The sequence below is a fragment of the Podarcis gaigeae genome (assembly GCF_964106915.1).
Source record: "Podarcis gaigeae genome assembly, chromosome: 8".
In the NCBI taxonomy this organism is placed as follows: Eukaryota; Metazoa; Chordata; class Lepidosauria; order Squamata; family Lacertidae; genus Podarcis; species Podarcis gaigeae.
The window spans coordinates 12569431-12579690 of NC_139684.1; the positions used below are offsets into that span (position 1 = coordinate 12569431).

The 10260-nt window shown below is 48.0% G+C and overlaps 1 protein-coding gene across 2 annotated transcripts; it reads right to left on the reverse strand.

Annotated features, from left to right (window-relative positions):
- Positions 1 to 1721: 1721 nt before the first annotated feature.
- Positions 1722 to 6449, reverse strand: LOC310850661 (C-type natriuretic peptide 1-like). 2 transcript variants are annotated; one of them, XM_083752310.1, is made up of 3 exons: positions 6124 to 6449; positions 4147 to 4465; positions 1722 to 2333 (listed from the first exon to the last, which is right to left on the reverse strand). In XM_083752310.1, the coding sequence occupies exons 1-2, from the start codon at positions 6214 to 6216 to the stop codon at positions 4166 to 4168; spliced, it is 393 nt and encodes a 130-aa protein (XP_083608436.1). In that variant the 5' UTR covers positions 6217 to 6449; the 3' UTR covers positions 1722 to 2333; positions 4147 to 4165. The 2 variants fall into 2 exon arrangements, with proteins under 2 accessions (XP_083608436.1, XP_083608435.1); XM_083752309.1 differs by having other exon boundaries at positions 1723 to 2333; positions 4151 to 4465; positions 6124 to 6447.
- Positions 6450 to 10260: the final 3811 nt, after the last annotated feature.

Genomic DNA, 10260 nt, shown 5'->3' on the forward strand with positions numbered 1-10260 from the left:
TCATAACTCTGGACCCTGTGTGGTTAAGGTCAAGTTTAATTGCCCAGCGATTGGATTCACCAGTTTACCTGCTTGTGGGGCTTCCCATTGGAGTATCCGGTGAGAGGAAGATGATGGCCTGATCCAGATTTAGGGCTCTCCTTCTGGGTTGTATCCAGCCAAGTTTGTTTGTATGATTGGTTGATATCCCACCTTTCTCTCCCCCCCATTCAATCCTCACAACAACCCTGGGAGGTAGGTTAAGCGGAAAGGCAGTGTCTGGCCCAAGGTGTCCCTGTAAGCTTCATGCCTGAGTGGGGATTTGAACTCTGGTCTCGCAGGCCCTAGTCAGACAATCTTAACCACTCTAACACCCTGGTTTTCTCAAGATGAGGAAGACTAGCGCAGGATCCAACCCTCCCCCTAATTTTCCCCCAAACAGGGGCACTCTGCAGTCTATTTTCAGAGTCTTTTCTAAGTCTGAGAGCCATATTCTAAACGAGAATTGGAAGAAATAAATTGTGTTCTTTTTTACACACACACACACACACACACACACACACACACACAGCATATTGGAAATGAATCGGACCAATTATGAAAACCAGTTTATTTTGACAACTGTCCGCATGCAGAATTTTGCACATGAACGAGACACGGAACAAAAGCTAGGATTTATTGTAGATACACACCTTTGCCACGAATGAGAGAGCACTGACTGAAGGTGTGGGTGTGAGGACTGCGATCTGATTTCTCTGGTTCCCTCAGTGCCCGAAGGCTCTGGATGGATGAACTAATGTTTAATGGGAGAAAGCTGAGCCTTAGATGTTCTGCGAGTTTTTTCTGGGTTGACTCACTCACACCTGCCCGCCACTGAGAAGAACTGCCTATGCTGGGCCGGCCCAAAGTAGCAACTAGCCAGGCCTCCTGTTTTCCATCTGTGGGAATGCTAAACTCCTTTTTTTAAGGGAAGGCCGCACTCAAGGAAAGATGATGGTCAACCCACTTAGGTGGCTTTTAAAGAGGATTAGGCAAATTGGAAGATGGAGCAAGCTTGTTTTCTGCTGCTCTGGAGGGTAGGACTCGAACCCATGTCTTCGAGTTACAAGAAAGGAGATTCTGACCAAACATCAGGAATAACTTCCTGGCAGTAAGAGCTGTTTTGACAGCGGAGCGGACTCCCTCAGGAGATGGTGGACTCTCCTTCCTTGGAGGCTTTTAAGCAGAGGCTGAATGGCCATCTGTCAGGGATTCTTGGGCCGTGATTCCTGCATTGCAGGAGGTTGGACTAGATGTCCTTTAGGCCCCCTCCAACTCTAAGATTCTATGAAATTCATGGAGAAGGGTAAAGGTAAAGGTAACGGGACCCCTGACCATAGCTGTCAACTTTTCCCTTTTCTTGCGAAGAATCCTATTCGGAATAAGGGAATTTCCCTTTTAAAAAAGGGAAACGTTGACAGCTATGCCCCTGACCATTAGGTCCAGTCACGGATGACTCTGGGGTTGCGGCGCTCATCTCGCTTTATTGACCGAGGGAGCCGGCGTACAGCTTCCGGGTCATGTGGCCAGCATGACTAAGCCGCTTCTGGCGAACCAGAGCAGTGCACAGAAACACTGTTTACCTTCCCGCTGGAGTGGTACCTATTTATCTACTTGCACTTTGTGCTTTCGAACTGTTTGGTTGGCAGCAGCAGTGACTGAGCTATGGGAGCTCACCCCATCACAGGGATTCGAACCGCCGACCTTCCGATCAGCAAGTCCTAGGCTCTGTGGTGTAACCCACAGCACCACCCGCGTCCCAGGAGAAGGGAATCAATGGTTAATAGCCATGATGGTTAGATGTTCTACCTCCCCTGTCAGAATCACAACTGGGAATCCCGAACTGCGTCCATGTCCTGCTCCCGTAAGCATCTGATTGGCCACTGAGAAAACAGGATCCTGGACCAGATTGGCCTGCTAGCAGGATGCTTCTCATATAGCCTCCCTTCAGCTGTTGTTTCCCCTCTAGGGTTTGGTATTCAGGGTACACTGCTCCTGTCCTTGGAGTCTCTGTTTTGCTATCGTAGTTAACGGGCGCTGCCCCCATCTTCCCTGAATCTGGCTAACTCTTAAAGAAGAAAGTTAATCGCTTCTGGTCATGAAGGCAGCAGTTTAAACATGACTTGTATGCGGGGGAAGAAAGCGGCTTCGAGTGCGTGGGGGAATGAGTCTGGACAGATCGAATCGCACTAGGGAGTTAGGCAGAGGCAGGAGGTGTGAAGGTTTTTGCTTGAAGGTGGGGATGCCTTGGCGATGAATGAATGAGGGTGTTGGTTGTCTCTCTGGGTGGCGATGGGTCCTGCCGGCGATGGGTCCTGCCGAGGGAGAAGAAAGGAAAACGAAAACACATCATGTTCTGAAACAGCCTCTGTCTGGAACAGCCTTGCGAGAGAGGACGCTCAACGCGTCTGTCATGCTTAGCTGCCTTCCTTGGCAAGGTTAATTGGCTGAAAACCTTTTCCTGCAAGTGGAAGAGAAGGCGCCCCGATTTAATTGGATTGGTCGATTCCCTCCCCCAAGGAATATTATTTTTAATGTAAGAAATGCAGATTGCAAGCGCTGCCTAAAGAGCTGGGTGTGTATTAGGGCAGAGGTTGCCCACGAGGTCCCTGCGGGGAAGCGTCAAAGCTCAGTGGCAGAACACCTGCTTTGCATGCAGAAGGTCTCAGGTTCGATCCTCAACAGCGTCTCCAGGTAAAGCTGAAGACATCCCTTGCCTGAAACCCGGGAGTTCCGCTGCCAGTCAGGGTTGGCAATACTGAGTTGGATGGACCAAAGCTCAGTAGAAGGCAGCTTCCTACGTTTCCATTTAAATCACACAGAACCATGAGGACTAGCATCTTTTATAGCATCCTCTGTTCTTTGATGCTTTTGAATTATGGTGCTGGAGGAGACTCTTGAGAGTCCCATGGACTGCAAGAAGAACAAACCGATCCATTCTTAAGGAAATCAGCCCTGAGTGCTCACTGGAAGGACAGATCCTGAAGCTGAGGCTCCAATACTTTGGCCACCTCATGAGAAGAGAAGACTCCCTGGAAAAGACCCTGATGTTGGGAAAGATGGAGGGCACAAGGAGAAGGGGACGAGAGGACGAGATGGTGGGACAGTGTTCTCGAAGCTACTAGCATGTGTTTGACCAAACTGCGGGAGGCAGTGGAAGACAGGAGTGCCTGACGTGCTCTGGTCCATGGGGTCATGAAGAGTTGGACACGACTAAATGACTAAACAACAATAACTGTTCTTTTAGGAGCCTTCCTTGGTGCTCACAGAATCCCCCTCCCTGAGTCCCGGATTCAGGGGAGGGACATTATGTTGTAGCCAAAAAAGTTGGTTGCGTTCTGGTGCCCAGAACCATTTTTCAGTATTGGAACCAGGCTACAAGTAAGGTAGGCAGACAGACCCTGTGTCAGGGAGAATGTCTAAGGCTCTGATGGTCTACCATCCCCGAGAGATGGCTGCCCAGCCTCTATGAACCCCATGAAACTCCTGCCTGAAATTATATATATATATATATATATATATATATCATAAAACCTATACACCACTTGATTGTAAAACAAAAACCTCAAAGAGGTTTACAAAAAAAGGTAATAAGATTATCAGTAAGAAAGATCAACCACTTTCGAAAAGCTGAAAAAGAAGAAGATTAGAAACAGATCAAAACTCACACCGACTTTTTAAACATCCGGCCGGGCTTATCGGTTTTTGGCAGACACCAAAAAGAGTTCAGTGAAGGCAGCTGTCTGAAGTCAATAGGCAGGGAGTTCCAAAGGTGCTGCCGCCACACTGAAGGATGGACTTCTTACAAATGCAGAACAGGGATTCTGTGGCACCTTTGGTAGTGCCAGTTCCACCGATCAAAGCAATCGAGTGGGCATATTTTTTTGGGGGGGTGAGGTGTTCTCACAGGTAAACTGGTCATGCTGTTAAGGGCTTTATATACTAATAGTAACACCTTGAACTTGGCCTGGGAGCAGATCCCTGAGCACAGCTATTGTATGCAATTGTGCTGCAGAATTCTGCACGGACTGCGGCTTCCGGTTCACGTGCAAAAGAAGCCCCACGTGGAGCGCATTGCAACCATCCAGTTTTGACGCAACCAGGCCAGAATCTTCCGCTTGTGGACACTTACCTGCCGGTCTGCCTTTCAGCACCCCAGCCCACTCAGAGCCCCGATCCGGTCCAGCTTGACCCCGAAGCATCCTCTCGAAAGCCCCTTTTTGCTCCTTCCCCGATACCTCCGGGAGGAGCCCAGGAGATCATTGAAGAGCCTCTGGAAATTGCTTTCTGAGAGGGGTACCCCTTCCTGTGGTCTCCTGGCCCATGGCAGCAAAGCATCCTGTTGTTCCAAGGCTCCTCCGGTTAGGAGGGTCTCATCTTGGTCCTGCTCTGTTTCCTCGGACCCTGCTGGCTGTTCGAGGTCCTCCTCTAACCACTTAGACAGGGTCTGAAAAATACAGGAGGGTGTGGGGAGAAGGCAGAGAAACAAAATAGGTAAAGGTAATGGGACCCCTGACCATTAGGTCCAGTTGTGACCGAGGGAGCCGGCGTACAGCTTCCAGGTCATGTGGCCAGCATGACTAAGCTGCTTCTGGCGAACCAGAGCAGCGCACGGAAATGCCATTTACCGTATTTTTTGCTCTATAAGACTCACTTTTTCCCTCCTAAAAAGTAAGGGGAAATGTATGTGCGTCTTATGGAGCGAATGCAGGCTGCGCAGCTATCCCAGAAGCCAGAACAGCAAGAGGAATTGCTGCTTTCACTGTTCAGCAATCCCTCTTGCTGTTCTGGCTTCTGAGATTCAGAATATTTTTTTTCTTGTTTTCCTCCTCCAAAAACTAGGTGCGTCTTGTGCTCTGGTGCATCTTATAGAGCGAAAAACACAGTACCTTCCTGCCGGAGTGGTACCTATTTATCTACTTGCACTTTGATGTGCTTTCGAACTGCTAGGATGGCAGGAGCTGGGACTGAGCAACAGGAGCTCACCCCGTCGTGGTGTGAAACAAAATAAGAACCAGCAAACAAAAGAAACAAAATAAGCACCAGCAAAGCCAAGACGCCCCCCTCCTCTCGCCCTCTCTGCTTCCCCACTTCCCTGCAAGCTGACGCCTATAAAATTTGACTTGCTTCTAACTATTGGGGTGGCTCCCCCGCTTTTTGCACCACCTCCAACTTCGGTCCAGGTGAGTCTCTTCCCAAAGAGCCTCTTCCCTTCATTCCACTGGAAAACCCCACTTGGCTTTTTTCTGGGGGCTGTTCCTTCCTCTTACCTAAAGATGGGACAGATCTGTCACTTTCGATTTCTCATTCCTCTCATCTAAAGTTCGGCTCTCAACATTAGTTTGCAATGAAAAAAACAACAACCAAAACTAAAAACGAATTACACTTGAAAACTTAGTACAAAGGTCTCCTAATAATCTGTATTTATTTGCTGCATTTTTATCCCACCATTCTTCTGAGGAGCACGGCATGGCATTCGTGGGTCCCATAGCTGTCAACTTTTCCCTTTTCTTGCGAGGAGTCCTATTCGGAATAAGGGAATTTCCCTTTAAAAAAGGGAAACGTTGACAGCTCTGGTGGGTCCCCTCCTCCCCATTTTATCCTCACAGCAACCCTGTGAGGTAGGGCAGGCTGAGATACAGCAACCAGCCCAAGATCACACCCAGTGAACTTCGTGGCTGAGTGGGGAGAGGATTCGAACCCTGGTCTCCCAGGTCAAAGACCGACACTCTAACCACTGCTCCCAAACCAGCCCGTAACCATAATCTCCTTTGCAATGAAATATTTGCAATAAAATAAAACCTTTGCAATTTTGCCTCATGTGCACATTTTTGCAATATCTCTTTTTGTAGTGCATTTCTATATTCTCTCTCTCTCTCAAAAGAAATCTATGCATTTCTGTGTGTGTGCTTTACCCTAGCACGAACATTTATTGATGCCCATTACCCAGCTGGAGAACTTGCATTGCAAAATTCAGAGGAGTCGGTGCAAGTTTCAAAGGCTGCTTTTTGGTTCACGAATTGCTTTGGGAAGTGTGGCTCTGGTTTAGATCGCTTTGAAATGCAGCCAGATCCTTCTGACCCCATCCACCCCCCCTCCACTTACCTGGACATTGGTCACTGGCTTAGCTCTTCCTTGTTGGTGAGCAAAAAGCAGCAGCAGCAAGACCCAGCGGGAGTACATAACTTTGGGGTTCATCCTCTGTGTGGCTGCCTTGCCTTGCCTCCACTCCTAGCTGGATCCCCTGAGCCTTTCCCCTGCGGCAAGGTGAGCCAGCTGGTTCTCTGCCTGGCTTTTATATCTCCCTTGACCCCTCCCCAGGTCCACCGCTGAGCTCCTGGAAGATGCCCAAGGATTGGCTTGAGTGCATCTCATCCCTTGTCAGGGAGGAGGGGAGTTTGCAAAGCATCTTTGCTAATGCACTCTCTTTCTCTCTCTCCCTCGGCAGGTATCAGCCGGTAACAAAAAGAGGAATTTTGCTTGCGATCTTGAGATAGAAATCTTCTCTGCTTTTTCGCCTCCGGACACCTCCACCTGTCAGTTTTGTTCAATTCTCTGCCAGCTGACAGCAGCAAAATTACTACCGCTCTTAGGATACTCCGGTAGAACATGTAATATATAGAAAGCCTGCGGAGAAACAGCCCCAAAGGAAAACAGGAAGTTGACTTATGCTGACTTATACACTGGTCCATCTTAGCTCAGTATTGTCTACACAAACCGGCAGCAGCCGTCCTTCAGGGTTTCAGGCAGAGTACATTCCCCTACCCTCCAACATTTCTCTGATTTCTCTGATCAGGAAGCTTCTCCTGTTCTTGATCTTGCCGCACACATGAACCTCATATACACATCTACTTCGGTTACCATGAGCAATTACATCCTCTCCACCTAGCCTACCTCACAGGGTTGTTGTAAAGAAAAAAATGTGTAAGGGAAAGGATTGTGTGCAACACCTTCCACAGATAAATGGAGTGAAATAATTTTTTTAGCTGTAAACTGCCTGGAGTCCCTGTTAGGGGACTCCAGGTGGGATATACAGTGGTACCTTGGGTTAAGTACTTAATTTGTTCTGGAGGTCCGTTCTTAACCTGAAACTGTTCATAGGGTTATAAAGGCCAGGACTAGCCACCTGAAAAACAGTTTCTACGCTAATGCAATTCTGGTTCTAAACGCAGCATAAGGGGTCTCTGTAGTATAGTGTATTTTAAAATGGGGTTTTAGAGTTTTTAGGGGTTTTTGAATGTTTTATGTAGTTTTTATGTAGTTTTATGTAGTTTTTATGTAGTTTTATGTAGTTTCGTGGTAGTTTTATGTAGTTTTTATGTAGTTTTATGTAGTTTTTCAATTTCATTGTTCCGCAAGGGACAATGACAATAAAGATATCGTATTGTATCGTATCGTTCTTAACCTGAAGCACCACTTTAGCTTATGGGGTCTCCCGCTGCCGCCGTGCCGCCAGAGCATGATTTCTGTTGTCATCCTGAAGCAAAGTTCTTAACCCAAGGTACCATTTCTGGGTTAGCGAAGTCTGTAACCTGAAGCATATGTAACCTGAAGCTTTTGTAACCTGAGGTACCACTGTAATAACAACAACAACAACAATAATAATGGAACTGTGAGAAGGATCAGGAACTGACCAGAAAGTAAATCCTATTGAACTTTCTGAGTAAAAATGCTTAGGATTGCAGTCCAGTCTTTACGCAGTCACCTGGGAGTAAGCTCCATTGAAGACAGTGGGGCTTACTTCTGAGTAGGCAGTGCAAGGCTCCATATACAATAATAAAGGAACAAACATTCTCCCACATTCCCTAAGAAATATCTGGCATTGCAAGGAAAGAACCCGAAGTCGCTTGCTGACCTTTCCTTCGGAATTATAGGAAGGGCTTCGTACGCCAGCTTCACTGTTTCTTTCATTCGATGCGGAGATTTTGTTTTCAGGATAAACAGGACTCTTGCAATTCACCTACACACACAACTTTTAATTGTTCTCCGATACATGGAGGAGAGGGAGAAGGGAAAATGGGACATTCCGGGATCAAATCAGAAACTGGGACGGCTTCTGTAATTCCGGAACTGTCCCTGGAATATTGGGACACTTGCATAGCTGTCAAGTGTCCCTTATTTGAAGGGACAGTCCCTTATTCCAGCGCCATGTCCTGCTGCTGTCCCTTATTGATGGATGTCCCTTAAATGATGTCCCTTAAATTTCAAAGGAAGCAGCTCCTCTCCCTCCCTCCCTGCTGGCCAGGGAGGAGGGAGGCTCCAACTGTGTTGCTTGGCTGTGTTGCTCACCCAATAAGGAGTCTAAGAACAACTGGGGGTGGCGCTTGCATGCCTTGTGTGTGGCTAGTTAATGCAAGCTGAGGGGATTTTTGAATGCTGGGCGCCATTTTATTGCACATGCTGCTGCAAACTTTGCAGTGCAAAGCCAGGCCGGGGAGCCATCTTAAGTTGAGGCTGCATAGGCCTTGTGGTGCATGGGATTCAGATTCTATTCAGTTGAACCTCTGGTTACAAAGTTGGTTGGACAGTGTTCTCGAAGCTACCAGCATGAGTTTGACCAGACTGCAGGAGGACAGGTCCCTTATTTTGGCTGCTGGTCCCTTATTTTCGAGGCTGCTGGTCCCTTAGTTTCAAATCTGTAAGTTGACAGCTATGCACTTGGAGGAGATGCATTCAGCTGTACCTGGAGATGCAATTTGGGGACTGAATTTGGGGCTTTCTGCACGCCAAGCAGGTATACCTTCACTGAGCAGCATGTGCTCTGCCTGTCCTTGTGTAGAATGCTGAGCTGGAAAGGCCTGACTCTGTGTCAGGCTTCCGGGCTTCCGAAGGGAGATCTGAAACACCTTTTGATAAGGGAAGCTCAGAGCCAGTTATTATAACTTCTAAAGAAAGGAGGGAAGGAAGTCAACAGGGTTCACAGCTGAACGATTCCTGTCTGGTCACAAAGAGTAATAACGATTTTGCTTTATTTATTGCTCCTATCAGCCAGTTTGGGTTCTTTACAGAGTAACGTCATCTTCAAATGGGAGGTCTCTGCCCCAAGACGCTTACAGTCCAATCTCCAGTAAAAGGAACCCTGCAAGATCTCCCCAGGCAGGGCTGGGCAAGTCCCTTGCCAGAAACTGCCGAGAGCAGCTGCCAATCAGTGTAGGCAATACTGAGCTGGAGAGAACGACCTTCTTACTTGGTACGAGGAAACTGCACCTTAAGGAACGGACCTTCGTTCAGTGGCAGAGCATCTGGTAGGCATGCAGAAGGTCCTGGGTTCAATTTCTGACAGGATCTCCAGGTAGAGCTCCAGGTAGAGGTCCCAGGGGTGATGGGAGCTGTCGTTCAGCAACACCCAAAGACACCCATGCCTGCTTCCAGCCATCCTCAGACAAGCCAGTCTTTTCTCAGTCTAACCTCAACCTTCAAGGTACCATTGCTGGCATTATAAATCCCTAAGGGGCTTGGGCCCCAAATATCTCCATGCTCTTCTCCCCCATTAACAACCATCTTGAGCCTTATGATCAGTGGTGAGAAGGTCACTGAGTGAGATCTGTTTGGCGCTGGCCCACGACAGGGCCTTCTTGGTGGTGGCTCCCTCTTTGTAGATTGCGCTCCCTGGCAGAAGTGCACCTGCCCTCTCTCACTGCTGACTCCCTGGAGGAATTTAAAGACATTCCTTTCCAGCTCAGCATTGAAGGCTGGATGATCCTGTCCCTGGCAACCTTGAAATTATTAGCTGTGACCATATGTGGCTATTTCACATGTCTTATTATTATTTTTTACCGTTTGTATTTTCCAGCCGTGTCTTTGCAGCCGAAGGACTAGCAGCTTGACTTTGTGTGTTTAAAGGAAAGGCGAGGTCCTTGGGGCTTTCTGCCATCCCGTATGAAAGTCTGCCCCCCCCACTCAGTTCCTGCAGAAGAACGGTGACATTATTCCACACGGCCCCGATCATCATTCGGCGCACTCCAGGACACCGGTGGGCCTAGCAGGAAACAGACAGCGCGCTGCTTAATTGAGCCTCAAATTAGCATCAGAAGCCTTAGATTAATTTTTCACAACTGCTTACTGCGGGGGGAAACAAATCCCTGATTTAGAGCTACAACATTGCCTTCCAGCCTGCCAGCAGCCAGCTTGTATGCAAATCCTGAAACCTGGAAAATCCCTGTTCTTCTTCATGCAGAGCCTAGCCGAACTGTAGAACTAGCCACAAAGGCTATGCTTTGCCTCTACAGTTGTTTCCGAATT

What these genes read in the sequence shown, in the direction of transcription:
- LOC310850661 (XM_083752310.1), bottom strand. Translation starts at nt 6,216, where the DNA reads ATGAACCCCAAAGTTATGTACTCCCGCTGGGTCTTGCTGCTGCTGCTT. An exon ending in AGCCAGTGACCAATGTCCAG is followed by an intron (nt 4,466 to 6,123) that starts GTAAGTGGAGGG and finishes TGTATTTTTCAG; the next exon opens with ACCCTGTCTAAGTGGTTAGA.